The 19,730-nt window shown below is 38.2% G+C and overlaps 3 protein-coding genes and 1 long non-coding RNA gene across 10 annotated transcripts; 2 read left to right on the top strand and 2 right to left on the bottom strand.

Annotated features, from left to right (window-relative positions):
• The first annotated feature begins 5,030 nt into the window (after nucleotides 1-5,030).
• Nucleotides 5,031-7,978, top strand: LOC110770097 (BTB/POZ domain-containing protein At1g63850-like). Its single transcript, XM_021974187.2, has 2 exons — nucleotides 5,031-6,286; nucleotides 7,315-7,978. The coding sequence occupies exons 1-2, from the start codon at nucleotides 5,063-5,065 to the stop codon at nucleotides 7,594-7,596; spliced, it is 1,506 nt and encodes a 501-aa protein (XP_021829879.1). The 5' UTR covers nucleotides 5,031-5,062; the 3' UTR covers nucleotides 7,597-7,978.
• A 299-nt stretch (nucleotides 7,979-8,277) lies between these two features.
• LOC110770109 (uncharacterized protein At1g01500) lies at nucleotides 8,278-11,514 on the bottom strand. 3 transcript variants are annotated; one of them, XM_021974198.2, is made up of 4 exons: nucleotides 11,159-11,514; nucleotides 10,874-10,990; nucleotides 9,348-10,158; nucleotides 8,278-8,704 (listed from the first exon to the last, which is right to left on the bottom strand). In XM_021974198.2, exons 3-4 carry the CDS (start codon nucleotides 10,053-10,055, stop codon nucleotides 8,480-8,482), a joined length of 933 nt encoding a protein of 310 aa, XP_021829890.1. In that variant the 5' UTR covers nucleotides 10,056-10,158; nucleotides 10,874-10,990; nucleotides 11,159-11,514; the 3' UTR covers nucleotides 8,278-8,479. The 3 variants fall into 3 exon arrangements, with proteins under 3 accessions (XP_021829890.1, XP_021829886.1, XP_021829895.1); XM_021974194.2 differs by having other exon boundaries at nucleotides 10,874-10,982; XM_021974203.2 differs by having other exon boundaries at nucleotides 10,874-10,975.
• Nucleotides 11,515-12,694: 1,180 nt separating this feature from the next.
• On the bottom strand, nucleotides 12,695-16,097 carry LOC110770466 (envelope glycoprotein). Of its 5 annotated transcripts, none has more exons than XM_021974624.2 (4): nucleotides 15,821-16,097; nucleotides 15,556-15,674; nucleotides 15,026-15,067; nucleotides 12,695-12,969 (listed from the first exon to the last, which is right to left on the bottom strand). In XM_021974624.2, the coding sequence occupies exons 1-3, from the start codon at nucleotides 15,970-15,972 to the stop codon at nucleotides 15,048-15,050; spliced, it is 291 nt and encodes a 96-aa protein (XP_021830316.1). In that variant the 5' UTR covers nucleotides 15,973-16,097; the 3' UTR covers nucleotides 12,695-12,969; nucleotides 15,026-15,047. The 5 variants fall into 5 exon arrangements, with proteins under 5 accessions (XP_021830316.1, XP_021830299.1, XP_021830324.1 ...); XM_021974632.2 differs by lacking the exon at nucleotides 12,695-12,969 and adding an exon at nucleotides 13,826-14,007; XM_021974607.2 differs by lacking the exon at nucleotides 15,026-15,067.
• A 1,038-nt stretch (nucleotides 16,098-17,135) lies between these two features.
• Nucleotides 17,136-19,439, top strand: LOC110770422 (uncharacterized). Its single transcript, XR_002528742.2, has 5 exons — nucleotides 17,136-17,239; nucleotides 17,443-17,499; nucleotides 18,257-18,392; nucleotides 18,472-18,601; nucleotides 18,772-19,439. It is a non-coding gene; the product is annotated as an uncharacterized LOC110770422 (long non-coding RNA).
• The last annotated feature ends 291 nt before the right edge of the window (nucleotides 19,440-19,730 follow it).

Genomic DNA, 19,730 nt, shown 5'->3' with positions numbered 1-19,730 from the left:
AAAGAACAGAAAAAAAAAGGAAAAAATAAAAGAAAAGAAAAAAGGGGAGTTGTAAGAGTATGGGTTTGATATTCGAGATTATTACAGAACTGGCAGTCTAGAGTGTACAGCCAGGCAAATCGCAGTGGCTCTTTTTTTATTTAATCCATTCAACAATTATATAGTTTATGAAATTAGATGTCTAGAACAAAGTGATTTCTAAGAACCGTTAGTTTTTTTAAAAAAAAGAAATTTTGTTGAGGAAATATCATAAAATGTTTACAATATCAATGGATAATCAGAATAGTTAATTCACAACTCAAACGTGACAATCAGAAATAAGAGCAGAATCTTAATTAAAAGATTCACGACTTGAATACAATCACAGAATACAAAAAGAGCAAAATTTCATAATTCTCTTTTTCAAAAATACATTCATCATGTCATTAATTTTATTCTTTGAAAATAAAATAAAAGCAACGAGAAAAGAAATACAAATATGAATTCATCCCAATAGGGTATAACCCAATAAAAAATAACCTTAACTTGCAAACCATTAATTTTATATTCGAACTCCCATAACAACTTAAAAATTTATTCTAAAGTTCAAATCCACATCGTCGTGAAAACTCACCCTAACCCAATTATAAACTTTCACAGCTGCAATTATACTTTAGTGGATCAATCAATATGCATATATATAATAAGATAATTATTTAAACTGATGCACATGGCAAACACAACACGATCAACTACTTCGATTTATTTTGCTGGACATGTTTAGGAAGAAATATTGTTGAGAGAAGGTAACATCTCTTTGTCAGCTCTCTCTTTAGTTTGAAACCAAATATTCCAAGTTTCACTAAGTTATTATAGGATATAGATCATGACGCATGAACAGTGAAACCCTTTTCGTGGTACATAATCTATTATAAGAAATTAATTTTCCTTCGAACCAAAATTTGTCCTAACTGGGTTGAGGTTTGGACGTGACTGTCTAATGTTGGCTCACCACCTAATTCGTTGTTGTAACCCTTGGATACCCTTTGCTGATAGGAATTTGATAAGAACATGCATGGGAAGAGTATTAATATATTAGTGAACAAAAAGAGGACTAGTTAGTTAGAGATCATCTTCTTTGAAATTTCAAAGTAATGAAATTCTCTAATGACGTATAGTTGTGGGATGTAGGTGTCAGTCTATCGACATTTTATACCGATCAATTTGTATTGTTAATGGGGCTAACCTAGTGGAAAAGAGTCTTGATTTGTAAATGAGTGGCCTCATGTTCGAACTCTCATGGTACATTGGTAGTATATGTGTGAAAAAACAAACCAATTATATTATATCGATTGACTGACACTCGGTTCCTGCAACTATCTTGCAATACTCATCCCGCATTGATTGTAAAAAAAACATGACGAATGACCATTTGTGAGTGAAAAAGATCAAAAAAGAGTAATTGAACACTACTAAAAAAAATGCTCAAAAGACACTGAGTGTTATCATTCTCTTTTGTTTTCTTTGGTACGGAAGAAGAACTTGGATCTAAAACCACCAATTATTTTGATAAAAATTTGGATACACTCACTCATAAATTGGGCATGGAATAAAAAAATTTGTACCAAAAGGGCTTGTTGTAAATGTTGTGCCAAATAGAGGTATTTTTATGTTGCGGTGTATTTGCCTGACTGGAGGGAGCGTGAGTAGGACCCCCTTGAGCATTAATTTTCTTCTGAAATTTTCGTGAGTTGGAACAGCCGATACATCAATGTGTTGGAACTACTTTTAAAGGAGATCATGAAAGAAATGCTTTTAATAGGACGTATGCTCTCATTCATATCATAGACGCAATTTAATACAACTTTGTAACAAAAAAAAACAAGCTGTGCAGAAATGGAATTCATCAGCTGTTCAATTTCAAAATTTTGGCAAGAAATTAAGATAGATAATTATTGTAAACCAATGTATCAAGAAACAGTCTGGCTCAATCCTCTAGCTCACTCGTATCTCACTTCCATCGTAAAACATCCCCACGTAAGTTAAGAGAAAATCTTTCTTGACACGGGTGTGATGTCTGATCCTCTCTATCTCACTCAATATTTGATCGATGAGTGTGATAGAAAGAATAAGGCATTACACCTGTGACACCAAAATATCTCCTCTCAATTTCCCTATTATAACAAATTGACATGGTACAACAAATAAATAATGAGCTAGTTCACAATTTTATGCGTAGAACTCATTTTCTTTTAAATTGGAATTTAGAAATTTTTGAAACCTACATGATATGAAATTGAATGATAAAAAGACCTTGCTAAGGAATGCTGTGGGTCCCCCCAAATAATGCTACGTTTTATCTTAATTATTATTTGTTTTATGGCATGAGAATATGTGATATTGACGATATTTTTACGTAAATAACTTTGTAGGTAAAGGTAAATGTAGAGTTCAGTATGGTTAGGGCGTAATTTTTCACATGGTCGTTATAAACTGGACACGTACAAAATTACTATTACCTTTAACGTTAATGTTTAATCCGCCACGAGCTAGCCTTCTCTCCGAATATGACGTGCAAGCAGAGAAGACAAATTTATAATTTGAACTTTGAAGTTAAGGTATTCTATAACGGCTATGTTGGTGAAAGAACAAACGATATCATTGCATCTTGTCAAACTCAAAAACCAAATTGGGTGTTTTCAGAGGATTAAGTTAGCTTCAGCAGTGCATGGAAAAAGTATATCCCAATTCCCAATTTATATTGGAAATTTGGAATTGCGCGCCTGAAGCCTCCTTCAAATAACTTGATGGATTTTCAACTTTCTTATCGTTTGTTCACCCAGTTTATGGAGAAAAACTTTTCTATTCCCGTTACATTGTCTCTTTCTTTCTATCTATCTTTTCATGTCACTTATTAAAGAATGAGAAAGATAGGAAGAAATGAGCAATGCAACGAGAATAAGGAAGTATTTCTCCGTCCATGAGATTGTCTATTTGACATTACAGATTGGGGGCTTAAATTATCTCCAACTCAAAAGGTTCAAAACCTAACTTTTACACTCTCAAATACATTTCTTCATCAAGACATAAGTTCTGAAACAGTGAGACCAACCGCCCAAATTAAGCCCATCCATTACATGGGCCCATGTGCTGTTGAATAGAAATTTATCCAAAATACAAGCTTTGGGTCCACAAGATAGGGTCTTGTATTCTTTTTGTTTCGGGTTTATCATTAGTTCATGTACCATGCGAAAACACACATCAATTTTAGTCCCCAAACTTCAAAATTACTTAATGTTTTTCTGTCCTTTTGATATAGAAAGATATCATCCCTAACATCAACTTCGTACAGAAATCCTTCAAAACAAATTACAAACATGGAACGCAATCAATTTTAAAGAGTATTTGATTAGTGTACTTCGACGATATGACTTGTTTAAAAGTTGATTACATGCGTGATTAATTACGGACTGATATGAGGATGATTACTATGAAAATGACAATGTATACACATGCTGAATTGAAAAACTTTTCACGAGGATGAACTTTATTGTATTGAATTAGATTTTGTTGGTATTTCTATCTTTATCAAATTAGCTATCAAACTCATTTACATATTTTGTCTTTAACATCTACGGAAATTAAACCTGAGACATGGTTCGATTAATTTGAAACAACTATCACTAACAACTAAATTACATGTTTTTTTTTTCTTTCTTTCATACATTGTCAACAGTGATGGATTTAAGAATTATCATTTTGGGGGCAAGAAAATCATAATATCAAGTCACTAATAATTAAAATCAATCGACTCTTAAATGTAAAAGAACACAATCATATAAATATATCCATGTACAAATTAGTATCACAAACTTTACACGTTCTATCTGGTTCCTCTACTGCACGGCACAAAAAAAAGAATGAGGAAGTGAGTCTAAAGAACAAGAAGAATAACATAAGTAGAGGAGTAGAGCAAGTTGCCCCCTTTTTTAGGCATTTAAGGTCCCCATTAAATACGCAACTTCATAGCTAACTAACATTAATTGAGTGAAGGCAAGTGCTTTCACTGGTCATGTTTTGATCCTTGAGTTTTGTTCACAAGCTAAGAAAAGAAAAGAAAAATAAAAAAATCTGATCCAATGGGCCTTTTTGCAGGGGAGTTGGTTTACTTCGTAGTGTTTGCTAGTGCATATCCAGCCCGTGGTCCCATCTAATCCTTTTATTAATGATTAATTTACTTTAAATATAAATTTTAAAGATGATATCTTCTCTGGGATCTTCAACCTTATCCACTTTGTTAAACTAGTACGCAACTTCTGAAAATGATAGCCACACCTATGGCCTATGATGATGTTTCATTTGAATGTCCCGAAAGTTCTCCGATAGGCTCTCTGTTTGGATAAATTTTGCTCTAATAACTCAAATTTAAGTCAATTATATACATATATTTCTTTTTAAACAAGCGATACTAGAGAGAGGGGGAATCGAACCTAAGATCTCGAATACATCACTTGAGTTACAACTTTCTTACAGCTAATTATATCATTAGAAACTTAAAAAAATAGTTAACATTATCTTCAAAGAAACTTAGCATAAATCAAGGTGGTTGGTGTGAGTGGTTCGGCACTCTCATTCCTTAAGAGAGATCAGGGGTTCGATCTCTGCTCTCGTATGGAGTCACCATTTTGGCTAGTACTTTATCCCTTATGGGCCGACCCGGTGTGAGCGGGGATTAGTCTGGATTGTGATTAAGACTTAAAGGTGCCACCTATAATTGGGGCCCATCCAGAACCACCTCGTGATTCAGACCCAAAAAAAAAAAAAAAAAAACTTAGCATATCCTTTTTTTTTCAACAAGACAAAATAAAGAAATGCGCTAATAGATTATCTGTGGATTCATGTGAATATATACGATATTCTAAATTTGTCTAATCTTAGCAAAAGAAAAAAAGAGAGAAAAACTTACCCAATTAAGAAAAACAAACCTTAAGCACCACGCATGGGATAATTCCACGTGTCCAGCCTGCAGTGCTTAGAAAACTGAAAAGCCGAAACTGTTCCTTTGATTTCCTTCGCCCCAAAAATGAAAAATCTAGACGCTCGTTCCCAATTGTCAAATCACCCAAATCCCAATATGGTAACCGGTGGTGCCTCCAAAAAGCGGCAGCGCGCCGTACACCCCGCCAACTCACCTACCGCCAGCAGCTCCAGCCGCCCTTGCGCCGCCGTCATCATTGACTCCGACTCCAAACGACCCACCCACCCGAACCCGAACCCATTTCCCAAACCCAGCCCAACCGCTCCCCACTCCTTCAACGACCCTTCCTCCGCCGACGTTCTCCTCCGCCTCTTCGTCGATCCCTCCCCTCTCGACCTCCCAGCGACGTCGTTTTCTAACTCCCCCACCGCCCAGTCCCAAGACGACGTCGTTCTCCACCTCCACGCCCACGCCCTCCGCCGCTGCAAGTACTTCGCCGCCCTCTTATCCGACCGATGGCAGCGTCACCCCCAAAACGACGCCGTCCGCAACATCAGCCTGAGGGTCCCACCGATCCCTGGCGCCATGGATGCCCGCATTGCCCTCCTCGAACTCCTCTACACCTCCGACCTCGCTTCCGCCATAACCACCGTATCGGCGGCGCTCGACCTTCTCCCTGTCGCCTCCGAGCTCATCTTCGAGGACTGCGTCCAATTCTGCCTTCGCTTCCTCGAGGCGGTTTCATGGACTCAAGACGAAGAAACCCGAGTTCTCGCCCTAATCCCTCATTTGAGCGAAGACGAAGCCAAAGACCTCATGGCTAGGGTTTCGGGAGCTCCCGATTCGAGCGAGGAGATGCTGTACGGCCTCATCCTCGCCGTGACTCACAACCAGAGCATGGCGTTCGTCAAGGCCTTCGTCGCGAAGCTGCTGCGCGAGTTCGGGTCCAGAGAGCTGGTCGAGCGGGTTATGGATCGGGCGTTTCAGACCACCTTCAAGGTCGTCAAGGAGGCCATGGAGGAGTACACGAGCCCTGGAGTCCGTGGCAACCATGACGAGACCGAGGCCATCCAGAGGATCAACCTTCACACGGCCATGACCAACGGCAAGCACCTTCTGTGGCTCGTCGAGAGGATGATCGAGCTCCGAGTCGCTGAGTCCGCCGTGAAGGAGTGGAGCGAGCAGCCGGCTTTCACCGCCGATTTGCAGAGGGCGTTTCGGGACGACGCGTGGAGGAATATCGTCCCGAGCCTCCCTAGCGTCTTGCTTCGCTGCACTTCGAGGCTGGTCAATGCGGTCGCTGCTGGTACCATTTTGGTTGCTGCTCAGGTATTGTATTGTTTTCTTGTTAGAGTGGTTGAATATCATGTGCTTGAATTGCTTGCTTGGGTTTTTGTTTGTTCTACTTTTGGCTATTGATTGGTTCACATGGTGCATTGCTCAATTAGTTTTGATGTTTGTGGCTCAATTTTGATGGGGATTGCTCAACATAGGAGCTTCTTTGGTTATGTTTTTCAACCCATTTTTCAAATTGCTGGTACAGTTGAATAACATTAGAAATTTAGAACAGAACAGGAAGGGGGAGCTAATGTGCTCTGAAGTGGGTTTCTTCAAATATTAGCAAAATGGCCTTTTGTGTGGAATCTTATTGGGCTGTTTGGATTTATGCTGAACACAACTGAGCTATGGCAATGGCATTGAAGTATTTTCTGTAAATGGTTCTTCAATAGTAATTTTGGATTGAGGAAAATGGAAAGAAGAGTAGAGAGGTGGAGGAAATTTGAACAGTTTTCCCATTTGGATGGTTAAATGTGGATAGAAATGGAGAGAAGAGAAGAGTCTCGCAATCTTATGTTTCGGTCACTTTTTACAACTCTGGAATTGGATTCGGAGAAAAAATGAGACTTGGATCTTGTTTGATTTTAAAAGTGGATATTTTTTTCTCCATTTGTTTCCTGTCCATCCAAACAAAAACAAAAGATAATAGAACACTTGTCTGTTTTCTCATATTTATTCTCTTTCGTTGAAGCAGAAAATACTTTGTATGTTGCTTTTTACTGAAGTGTGTATAGGCGAGATCTATGCTCTTTTTCCTCTTTGGCTGTCCTCTTTGGCTAGGTGTGGTTATTTCCTTAAAATATGTAGTAGTTATGTTTCTCTTTCTAAACCGCGCTTCAGAAATATGTTTTCCAGTTTACTTGATGATGCTTCTTGGTTATTAGCACAATTTCACTACGCATCCTTGTTTGTTAGGTGTTCAGGGGATTAACCAACTTATTTCGATTTCTACTTTTGAAGTTACTGGTGTCCCAGACAGATCAATTAACCTAATACTGGTACCTATAATTATTTTTCAGGTGCGAAAGAAGCTTGTCAAAGATTGGCTTCCAGTTCTGATTGTTTGCAAAGACAATAATGCTTCACCTCTGACACCGAGTAACAAACCACTGTACTTGGATCTGGAAGAGACATTCCTCAGAATCATCTCTACACTGCCTATGCCAGATGCACAGGAGTTGCTGCAGCAGTGCCTCAGCTTCTCCACCCGAAATGTTGAGGACTGCCCTCACTTGGTCACGGCATTCAACACCTGGTTCCGCCGTGCGACTCATCCCCCTCAGGCACAGAATCTTTGTTAGAACCACTTGGGGTTTGTCTTTTGTTTATAGATGAATTAGTGCTGCCTTATAGTCTTGCCTTGTGGATATTTAGGCTCTCTTCTGGCATTGTGCATATTACCCTGTTGCCCTAGAGAGCCAAAACTTTGCACTTAGTATATAAACATAGAACCTCTGCAACAAAAAAGAAGTTTAACTACTTTTGATGCTATTACTCGTAGCTTACCTTCCTGGCCACCTGTGGTTTTTCAGTTTACTTGAATTTTGACCAGTGGTTAAAATTTGAATTGATAACTGGATCCTGGAAAATAGATTACCCCTCTTAGGTAAATATTCGTTTTGTTCGGTCGAGGCGCTGATGCCACTCTTGTACACATTTATATAAATAACTGTTTTCAAGTTATATTTGTTGGCTCACTAACTTGAAACCAATCTTGGTGATTCTGAACTGATCTGCCATCAAATTTGGGGCTTGCTTGCTCTTGCTCCTCTATCATGTCATTTGGGTTTGAGGTTTTCAAACTCCAGATGATTTTTTTTTTCTTCTCTTTGGTCAGTTGTTCCAGGCTATCTTTGTTACTGGCAATTCATAAGAGGCTTGCGCCCTTTTTTTTCTCTTTTCAAGAAAAGCACTCTAAACAAAACCCAACAAGTTGGTGAACCATTTAACAAGAATGACGTATAAATTTTGGTCACATTCCATTCAATCAAAAATCCACTCTTATCAACTCAGAAACAGGTTTTGGGAACCTGGTGCCTTTATGTTATGTTTACATTTGAAACAAATCACCCTATTATTTCAGATAAGACATGAACCTTGATACAAAGAGGGATATGTGCGAAACTACTTAATACTTATCTGGCATTGGATTGTAGCTAAAATGAAAATATTTGGAAATTTAAATTACAGTAGCTGCCTTCTAAAGTTCCGGGTGGTGCCTTGGTAGGTTCGTATGAGCAACCCGACTCCAATGCCAACCCCGACACATATGCTCAGGCCAATCCCAACACCCACTCTCACACCAGCATTGAACCATGAAAGCTCTCCATCTTCACCTTCTGCATATGCTGTCCCCCAGTACATGTTGTTTTCTCCATTTTCCGGTTTGTAATATGAGTATTCCGACTCCTGTGAAGTTAAATTAAATTGACATGTTCGAATGGAGACAAATTAAAATGAAATGCAGAATGCTTGTTCAGCTGCACAGAAGCATAATGCAAGTGAACTAAGACTCAGCTGCACAGAAGGGTTTCGAAAACTGAAATGAATTTAGTTCTATAGGTATGCATAGTATGCAATATGGCCTCAAAAGACAAGTAAAGAAGTGATAATTTCCTATACTTTGAACCATTCCATCTCCTTAGCACAGTATCTGTTCTATTTTCTTAAATTATTATTTCATGAGCGAATTCGGGATTGGAGAATTTGCCGGAATGAAAAATCACAGGAATATCGTATATCTATACCGTATGCAACTCAAGGACATAAAAGATGATAGACCTGAGTATTATTCTATTGATCTGTAGTTTCTCAACACGAACCTGTATGGCCAAAAGATTGTATTTGCTAGTCTGGGCATCCAATATGCTATACTTGTCTGTTTTGTTTATTTTTTTATGCTGATGTAACAGCAGAGCATTGAGCAGTAACAAACCATGAAATCAGATCGGCCATGGCTAATGAAACATTAATATAACAAAGAGCAAGGCATCTCAAACTGAAATTCAAAATACATAAAGCCTACAAAAAATACCAAATGGACAGTAGGTACCTGAAAATCAAATCTAGAAGGATTGTTCCTCTGGTTTTCAGTTGCCTCATACTCTGGTATGGAATCCAACAACCCTTTCCTCACATGCTTCTTCCAAAAGCCAAGCTGCAAAGTCTTTGTTAAAATTATTGGAGTGCCCAAGAAGGACCCCGCGATGTATACCTCAATCAAAGGTGAAGCAGATTCTGCATCGGTAAATTGCTTTCCTTTAAAGAAGCCACTGCTTGCATTTATATCAGATTCACAATTCATGCTCCATCTCTGGCCATGGTGATCTGTTTCTGCATTGAAACCATTACTATCACACAGTTCTAAAACCCCAGATAGCACAACAACATCTTTATCGAAAACCTCAAACTTTACACTTCCAGTCATTCTTATGCTGTCAGTGCTCACATATGTGGCTTCTTCAGACTTCTTATCTAACCGGTCCCTTCGAAGAAGGGTTGTTGCCCCATCTGAATTGATGCTAGTTCTAACACCATTGGCTTCAAGAAGGGTATCAGGATCCAACGGAATATGATTTACTGAGAGGAATTCTGGAGCAGAATCATCGATCTCGCATTTGCTAATTCTAACATAAAAGACTCTTACATCAAGCCAGGGTAGTGATACCTGGATGCAGGGTTGGTAGTTGGATTGCCTCACAACCATTTGGCCATTATCAGTTGGCCCATGGCCATTTGATGCCTCATAAAAATTACCCATGATCCTCAATGCTTCACTTTTCCTCAATTAAATCCTTCCACCTCAATTCAGTTGATGAATAAAGAGAGTCCATACAAATGGAAATCCTATGAGCTTAAAGAACCTACATCCATATCAGTGAAAAGAGGAATTTATTTAAAGTGAAAGAACTTTCTATTTGTAAGAGAAGATAAGAACAAAACCAACTAAGACAAAGGAGAACCCAGTTCATATTCATAGAGACAAAACCATTATCAGAAGAAAATAAAAATAGTAAGACAGGAAGATAAACTCAAGTGAGAAACAGAGAACAAATCACATATGCAAGTTTTTCTGTAAGAACTCAAGTGAGAAATAGAAAGCTATTAATTTGCTGAACCTGAGCAGAAAACCATAGATGCAAGTTTTTCTGTAAGAACTCAAGTGAGAAACAAAAAGCTATTAATGGCTGAACCTGAGAAGCAGGATTCTTCCATGAATCGTGGATAGCAACCCTGGCCAACAACGCTATGACATGCATGATAATATTTCCACGTGGCATAGCATTATTGGTCTGGAATAGCAGTGCTATCTCGTTGCAACTAAGTTTTTCTCGAGCTGAAGGCCCAAGAAACACCAAAGCAAAGCAAAACAAAGAGATAAAATAAGGGATAAGATGGAAATTTTTTTTTGGAGAAAATCCAAAAACCAGAAGTCTCGAAATTTGAAACCCAAAGATTAATGGCTGAAGCCCAACATCAGGGTTAGTTTTAAAATCACACCAAACCAAAAAACAATATACAAAAAATAGAGATGGAAGATTAGAGAGACAAAGCCAAAGGATTGAACTAGAAACTTACGATATGGTAGCAGCAGAGCAACAAAGCTAAAGGGTATTCTTCTACTCCAAATTGTTGAATTAGTATAGAATTCAATACAAGCATTCAACCCAACTGCTGACTCTGCAAACTGCAAAACTGGTTATCATCATAATTCGTAACTGACTGAAGAAGAAATTAATAGACCTCACAGACCCCAACAAAATGACCGGCGATAAACGACATATTTCCCACGACATTTAACAAGCAGACAAACTGTGTGTGCGCGTTTAATCACCAACACTAACTTAGTAACGTAAAACTCACCACATCACAAACATCTCACAGGCTCCAATGGTCCAATAGAAAAATAAATAAAGCTTTTGATTCACCACAGGAAATTTGTGGCCAGAAAAAGCAAATTACAAGCTATCGAATCAGAAAATGGAGAGCTACCCAAGTTCTGGCTATGAGAAACAGAACTGGGTTGTGATTGATTTGCAATTGCTTTAGCAAGAAACATGACCAACCCAAGTCCTCAAATTCAGAAAGAACAACCGGGTTTCTCTTAATTTCGGACTTTAAATTTATAAGAAGTGGGGGCCACTCTGTATCTGATTATGATATTCCTCAGATGATCAGATGAAATCTTATCCTAGAAGGAGAGAGAGAAAGAGAGAGCATGCAGGTGGGCCAGGGTTATGAAATGAAAGGGACGTCCTAGCATTTTCGGCCGTGAGAATCTAATGGAGGAGGATCTTAATAAAACTACTTAGATTTCGACATCTTTTGCTTGCAAGTTGCAAGCTTTAAGGATGAGTTGTAGCCGTGTATTAGTATGAAGGCAAGTTTTACCAAACGATTGAGCTTGGCTAGTATTAACGTTAATGGCGGGGACCAACAAGGACGTTGACATTTAAAAACAGAGTGGAGCTGTAAATATAGGAAAAATACAACATTTCTCTGCCTTTTGCTTTATATGTATAGATAATACAGACAATATTCACTGCTGCTGACCAAGCCTTTTGGTGGATTTTCTGCCTAATCTCTGATGATTAAACTCTTTTTGGTAATAAACGAACAAAAAGAGTTTAATCGTCAAAGATTAGGCAGAAAATCAACGTTCTATTACGTAATACACAGTGGACGGTGAAATCGACCCTTTAGAGTTGAGTAGGTCTTTCTTCAATTTGCACCTTCAAATGTTCTTGTTACATAATAAACGTGTATAAGGATGAAATCACCAAATTGGAATTCCCATTCTGACCGCGGAAGTTCTCTTTGGATCTAAATCTCTAACACGCTCAAAAATGCCAAATTTGTCTCTCCATGTGTTCATCATGTGACGAAAAGGTCAAATTCTGTTTGTTAAATATACGAATTGTTCTTATTATTTTTTTTAAAATCAAACTACATGTTTTTAATTCCCAAAATTAAAACTACATGTCCTCCTCAGATATGATGATAGCGAGGACCATTTATAGACTCACCCATCACCATAGGTTTGTTCGGTTGATAAGTCCTCACATGACATGTGTCTTTGTAGCATGTGCTCTTATATGCTTTCATTCATAACTTTCACTTGGCACTCGTCACTATTAGCACTACTAGAATGTGTATGTGATCACTTAGGACTCGTTTGGCACTACTTAGTAAGCGTTCTTTTTTGTCATTTCAGAAACAATCTCAAACATACCCTTAATTGAAAATCAATCTCAGGAATTGAACATCGCATCTCCAAATTTCAACAAGTAACCATTTATCTATGTATTTTAAAGATATGGCATTAACATCTTCATCTGAAGAGGAGAACATTTGGGTCAAATTCTCATGAATCTTATGAACTTGATAGAAACTTGCTAGTCACACTAGATGGATGTTATCTTAATCAACCGAAACAATGGAATTACAATGATGCGAGAGGTTTTCACGGAAATCGTTACATCATGTGCCATCACCCATCACAAATGTCTTAACAGTTGAAGTAAAAACCAAAATTGATCACAGAAATCCTTTAAGAAATAGCAATTTATATGCCATTGGCACATAAGGAGGAGCGCAGTACAGTTCAACTCGATCGAACCGAGGCCAGGTTGCTTGGTTAAATTCGGTTCATGTTCAGCTTGAATCGAGAAGCCCTACCCAAGAATAATTTATAATTAGCCAAGGCTAAATTCTTATTAAACAGAAATCATCATTTACTAAAGAAGCATACGGAAAAAATCACACAATTAAAGTATCAAACATTTGAGGTTCTCATGTTTGAGTAGTTTAGTGGAGGTGCTTTAACCCATTAATAGGTCTTATTGCAGAGTATTAAAACATATAAACTTCACAGGTGATCAGACTATGCAATAATACCTGCAAGATTATGGTAACTAAGCAAATTTTCTGCATTCCAAATGGACAGTCGAACAATTTATCCATCACCTTGACAGGTATAGTTTCCTTTCTAACATAAAATGAGATATGCCCGGTTGAACTAGGAGGATGGCAATTGAATAGTGCCCCCACCCTTCAAGCCATGTCAGGCCTAATCACCCAACCTATCTCAACTTTTCCTATCTATATTATAGAATACAAGAGTCACCAACTATGGCTTCAACTTAGCACCACCCATCAGGGTGCTCCCTAGGGAACTATCTCAAATTTCTCTATCAGCCATTGGTCATTTTGAAACCCACGAAGAGCCGACCGAGGGAATCTCATGAACATTTGCAGGAACTCCAACCCAGCTATATTCTCCACACAACACAAGTTTGTAAATGCTTTGGCCATTTGATTGCACACAAGTCTTTTCTATTTGTTTTTAAATTCTTGATTTAACAAACCCTAAGTCCTACATTGAAGGATAGGCAAAACCAAGTTTAGCTTCACTCAATCAGTCTGAGGTCACTTATTGACACAATCTCTATAAGCGAACGCATGTGTATTCAGGACAAGAAAACACAAAAATTGTCCTCAGACGCATACCTTAGAAACGTACATGTAATATTTAAGACAAAGTGAAAACTATTATTTTGGAACATCAAGTGTATCTCACACAATGCAATTGCCAGAAAGCAAAGGAAAACGAAAAAAGGCAGAGGATGGAGTAACCAATATGCAAGCCAATTTGGTTCAAAAACTTGAAATGACCCGAGCCTGGAGTCTTTTTCACCGAGGAACTGCAGCTTCTAGAAAGTCCAATGAAGAAAATAGGAAGAGATCAGCGGATGAAGAAATTTTACCGATAAAGAGAAAAAAAAAAAATTTGTTTACTGTGAGTAGGATAAAATATATTGATGAAGGATGTGGCACGGAAGAGCCTAAGATTAATACATCAATTCAAAGGGGAATGATGACAACAAACTGCATCATATTTCAGATCAGCAGCAAATCAACAAAGTCAGTGGTTCTTTCATGGAACCAGACTTGCACTAGCCTACATCCTATAGATGTTTTGAGAACAATGAGAAGATTTTAATTTGAAGATGTCCAGCTTGTATTCTTATTTTCCTCTATCTACCTAGATGGAAACAAGAAGATCAAGTGTATACAACCTTGCCATAGTGATGTAGGACACGTCCTCATCAAATAGAATATCCCATATTTTCATACCTTCTGCTGGCAGAGGTAAGAGAATTTGGTAATGAGAAAGAAATGAACACAAACAGGTCTAGCTGAATAATGCTGTGACCTAAAATATACTTAAATTTCTCCCTTCCCCCTGACCAACAACCAGCCTAGCACATTTTTCTATTTTTCTTCTTAATAGCCATATATAGTAGTATGATCAAATATGCCATTTTTCCATCTCAAAGTATCAATTATCAAATAAACCAAGCCTAACAGTAATCTAGTTGTTTCACATTCACATTAAAGAATATACACAATATATGCAACTATGAACCATTAAAAGAAAATATATTGACGACACAGAAAGTTGCAAAGAAAAAATTAATGCATCCAAGTGGATCATTTTTATCAAACTGCAATTTCTGTGCACATTCCATGTAATTTGAAATATAAAAAAGCAGAATATCCTCAAAAGTACCACTGAACATCTAACGGAAGTTTAACGGCAGCAACTAAGTAGCTGAATTAACCAAGTTGACATAAGCTACGCAATACAGAGTCCAAAAGTTCAAGACAGGGAAGATTCTTTTTCTGTTGAGAAAGTGACACAGAAGGGAAAACCTATGCACCGATTACCTCACATAGCCAGCGGGCCTTGTCACAACGGTGATGCAAGACCTATACCACGATGCAGAAAAATGAGTCAGAAGACACCCAATGCAGAAACAAGAGGTAATCAGTGCGCCACTAGACAAGAAATGACTACCTTAAGAGCTATCCATTAATGAACAGACTGCATTAACCACATCTGTGCACTGGAAACTTGAATTAACATCGAACTTTGACACTGACCCAAGTTTTGGTTCTCAAAACTAAAGAGAAAAGAGGGCTAAAATTTATGTAACTGGAGAAAGGAGACAGCTTTGTTGAGAATTATTTCTTCTTTATTTACTCAACTATTCCAAAAACCAATAAATCCTAAATCTACTTCACACAACAATCAAAAGAAATAAAAAAAGAACTACAAAACACTCCCTACTTCCCATTACCAATATAGTTATAGGTCCAAATAACAAAACAAAATAGCCCCCTAATGAAACAGAAAAAGGAAACAGTTCCACAAGACAAACATAATTGAAAAGAGGAAAAGAGAGTAGGTGGGTTACCTTGAGAAAGGCAGCTCCAGCAGGTGGAATCGACGGCAATGTTGGATTTGAGCCGAGCAGAAGCAATGGCACTGTGAAGTGGCATCATTGACTCCATGCTTCCCAATACCGAAACAAACCTATACAAATTGCACTGACACCAATTTCAGTTATTTTGCTTGTATTCATATCTTTCTTGAGGGAAAATGGGAGACCAAAAATGGGTTTCCGAAGCGATTGAAATTGTCAAAAACGGCTGAGTTGAAGAGTTTTGAGAAGATTGTACCTTGTAGCGCAAGGGATGGTTCTGGTGGCCGAAGCAAATGGAGACGACATGGCTGCAGGGTTTAGGGAGCTTAGGGAGCTCTGGCTGAGGGTTCTTGAGCGAGCTATGGATCTCGAGCCGGCCATTAGAGCTGATCTGCAGAAGGAAGCCATTTCTTGTTTCGGGGGATAGAGTAGCAGTGTAAAGAAGCAATGAGTTGAATGAATCACAGGTCGATGATGCAGAGATGCAGACTCTCGCTTAAACCCTACCCCCCTGTTGATGCGGCTTTCTACGACGCCGTTCGGTTCGCACTAAACACCTTCTTTCTTTTCCTTTGCTCTAGTTGTTTGGGCTGGACCGAGTCCTTCTGATTTAGGGCTTGGGCAAACTTTGCCTGATGGGCCAGGTCAAGTCATTCTCGGCCTCAGGTCATTCGGATGTTTAACGGAATTGGGCGAAATGACGAAATTGGATCGTTTGCGCAGTTGGAGGATGGCGGTAACTGAAAAATGAGTCACATGTTTACTTAGCAATAATGGAGAAGCCAAAAAGTTGATCCCATTTTTTATTTTGAGAGTTTTGATTACGAATTTTAACGTGCAATTAACATAACTTTTTTTTTATTTCTTATGTGTTAGTAATAACTAGTCCTGTTCTCTTGGACTACAGCGGTCCAAGAGACTTATAGTCACCTACCCTTGAATTTAATCCAAGAGTTGAGAAAAATTTACTTTAAAATATATTTTTTATTTTAGTTTTAAAATTTAACTTAACAAAAAAGGATAAAAACTAAAAATTTAAAAACCCAAAATCTATGAACATGTTCATCTTCCTCCCATTGCTGCCCGCGTGTTCTACTTCCTCTCATCGTTGTTGCCACAGCACCTCTGACTCCTACGTCGAGAGCGAAAATACGGAGCCACCCATTCCCTCACACTTCAATAAGGTCAGTTTCTAGCGCATCTCCAACCAATATGTCAAATTTCCAAATGGACATGAAATGACAAAAATTGAGGGTTAAAGGTTCTCCAACCGAGTAGTCAAATCCTACATAGATTTGAAGGCTGTAGTATGTCAAAAATAACATATCAAAAAGCTTGATGTCAAATATTATTTTAATATTTTTTTAATCAAGGACCCAATTATCATTACCTCTTTTTAAACTTTAGCATTTTGCATTTGACATCTTGAAGGGAGACGCTCTAAGCATGAGCGGGCCCTATGTTTTCTTCCTTTTTTGTACGGCAGGCCCACCAAGCTAAGGCCCGGATGGGGGGGGGGAGAGCATATTCAAATATTCTATAGCTTTCCTTTCGCTCACTTTCTCGCTAAACGAAACACGGATGGGGAGATGGTGACAAAAGGAGAAGCGAAAGCGAGCACTCTGCCTCCACTGTCTCCGTCTCCAACTTGCCCTACTCTTTCACCAACTCTCAGGTACTCTCTCTTTCTCACACCCCAGTTCTGCCCCTGTCTTTCGTTTCTATGCTGAAATAGAATCACTCAGCTTAGTTGAATAGTTGCATTACAATCTGTTTATATGATTGCTGTTCTATTATTTGTTCTTTAAGTTGAAATTTTCTGTACTGCTTTAGTAATGAAGGCTCTGTTTCATTGTTTGTTTTTCTTTTAAACCTCAGCTGGAGGAGACATTCAGCGACGTCTGACCAAATAGGGGGTGCTGGTTACCAAGAAGGGTAAGCCAAAATTTTGCAAAAATGGAGCTCTAATTAGATTTTAGTTCAAATTTTTACGGTTTCAGAGATTTTTTTTAAAAATTTATAATAATTTTATTTGTTCTCTTTTTTTCTTCTGTGGTTGATAAATCTAGTATAACTCGAAAATGTGAAAATCATACTGGCTTGAGCAGTTTTGGTACTTTATTATGTTTCTTCTTTTTAAAATTTTATTTTTGTAAAGAAACTAAATTGAATAAAAGGAGTTCCGGTAATTTTTGGATATGTTTTTCTGCATCCATAATGAGATTGGTTAGGGACTGGCACTTATCTGCCTGCTATTGTATCGAATTCGAAGCCACATCAGCTGCACAATGGCCAATGAATAAGGCCCTGAGGGGTGAACTTTGATTACTTGCCCAACCCCCCAAGTAGTAGCAAACCCCAGAATCCAATCACCATTGCTGTCTTGAATCACCACAACAATGCCTTCAACTAGCAGTCCTCCCATTGCTAAAGCAAAAAGAACATGAAACAAGGGAAGGAAGCGATGGGAAGTTATTAGTAAAGTGTGTCTGCCTTATAAACTATTTACTAGGAGGAAATATGGAAGAGATCAAACACATTGAGAAGACTTGATTAATAACTTGTTTCATATGATGTTCCACGTGTCATATGCTTTTCATTTCCTTTTCTTCGCTATCTGTAAATGTGGGTTTGTGGATTTAACATGCTTAGGTCAGACTGTTTCTAATCCGTCTCATTGCAATGTTTACAGGGTCAACTGAGCACCGTACGTGGTTTTGGTTATGTTCAATTGTAAGTAAAGTCCATGACTGCAAAAGAGCTAAAACAACTTTGTATTGATGCTGCAACCTCACGAGCTACAAAACAAAAACCTGCGATCCAACAGGGTTAGTCTCTATTTGAGGCTTTTTTTGGGTATATTTGTATGGAACTTTCTCTTATTTGTAATTGATATTGTTCATGCAGATAAAGTTCTTGGAGGATGTGAAGAAAGGAAAGCTTGTTGCAAAGAATTTCTCGCGTGGAGCTGCTTTCGTTGAGTTTACAGAGCATCTGAATGCACTTGTGGCCTTGAGAGTTTTGAACAACAATCCTGGTAACTTAATTCCTCAGAAGTGTAATATCCATATTGACACATGACGCTGATTATTAGTATCTCTAAACTGCAGTCTCAATTTCAGTCTTATTATGTTGGAAATATATATATATATATATTCAAATGCATTAACTCCATTGTATTCTAATTTAAGGTGATGTAACTTGCAGAAATTTTGGTCCTGAGCATCGCCCAATTGTGGAGTTTGCACTTGAGAATGTTAAAAAATTGAATATACGAAATGCTAAGATACAAGCACAGCAGCATGCAGCTCATCGTAATCGGGAAAACGTGCATCAAAATGAAGGCTCAAATAGACCAGATACTCATCCAAGCAAGTAGTCCAAAAACTCGAATGGCAGGAAGGCTGGTGGTGGAAGATCATCCGAAGGAGAAACCGTGGCCATTGATGCGCAAAAATCAAAACCTTTGAGAAAGACAAATGTGCAACCTAATAAGAGGAAGCTGCAGGAGCAGAAAGAGGTAGAGGGGGGGAGAGAATGTGACGAGGAGAAAGAGGCCAAAGAAGAATAAGGACCCATTAGGGCGGGATGTTACAGATAAACTCGACACGCTGATTGAACAATATAGATCCAAGTACTCGCAACGGAGCTCCGTCCAAACTGATGGTGAAAAGCAAGGTTCCAGAAAGCTTAGTAATTTTATGTTGACTTTGTGAAATTGCATGATAAGTCTCACAAGAGAGGAGTAAAAGCAGTTGCTATAAATTTTGCACATTGTTTAACTTTTGCAATATTTGTAAGCATGAAATTTACTGTCTGGCATTTTGGTTGAAAAACTATTGATTTGTTCAATTCCACCTGACCTCAAACTTAGGCTTTTATTACTCGTAGAGATTTCTCCTAGTAATGTTTAATCTATCTTGAAAAAAAAAAAGAAAAAAAAGGGTTTTAAGATAGATTTTGACAGACTTGGTTTGGCTGGTTCAGTTTGGTTTCTTGCTTTTAAGTTTAGATTTTCGGGGTTAAGCCTTATCCCTTCATAACTTCAAAATGATGCTTATTGTATATCGCATTTCATTTCATCTGGTGTATTTATGCAGAGGAATTAATTTATGAGAATGGAAGATGGTGCTGCGTTGCTAATTCTTTGTCGGCATACCCTTTTC

The sequence above is a fragment of the Prunus avium genome, chromosome 8, assembly GCF_965620075.1.
Source record: "Prunus avium chromosome 8, drPruAviu1.hap1.1, whole genome shotgun sequence".
In the NCBI taxonomy this organism is placed as follows: Eukaryota; Viridiplantae; Streptophyta; class Magnoliopsida; order Rosales; family Rosaceae; genus Prunus; species Prunus avium.
Note: the sequence above shows the minus strand (reverse complement) of the source record. Positions and strands in the feature narration are given on the sequence as shown.

Bases quoted from the DNA above. Each gene is read 5' to 3' on its own strand.
- LOC110770097 (XM_021974187.2), top strand. From the start codon at position 5,063: ATGAAAAATCTAGACGCTCGTTCCCAATTGTCAAATCACCCAAATCCC. The intron at 6,287-7,314 runs GTATTGTATTGT...ATTATTTTTCAG, and splicing joins CCATTTTGGTTGCTGCTCAG to GTGCGAAAGAAGCTTGTCAA.
- LOC110770109 (XM_021974198.2), bottom strand. From the start codon at position 10,055: ATGGGTAATTTTTATGAGGCATCAAATGGCCATGGGCCAACTGATAAT. The intron at 8,705-9,347 runs GTACCTACTGTC...TTAACTTCACAG, and splicing joins CTTCTAGATTTGATTTTCAG to GAGTCGGAATACTCATATTA.
- LOC110770466 (XM_021974624.2), bottom strand. From the start codon at position 15,972: ATGGCTTCCTTCTGCAGATCAGCTCTAATGGCCGGCTCGAGATCCATA. The intron at 15,675-15,820 runs GTACAATCTTCT...CAATTTGTATAG, and splicing joins ACCATCCCTTGCGCTACAAG to GTTTGTTTCGGTATTGGGAA. The intron at 15,068-15,555 runs GTAACCCACCTA...ATCGTGGTATAG, and splicing joins CTGGAGCTGCCTTTCTCAAG to GTCTTGCATCACCGTTGTGA.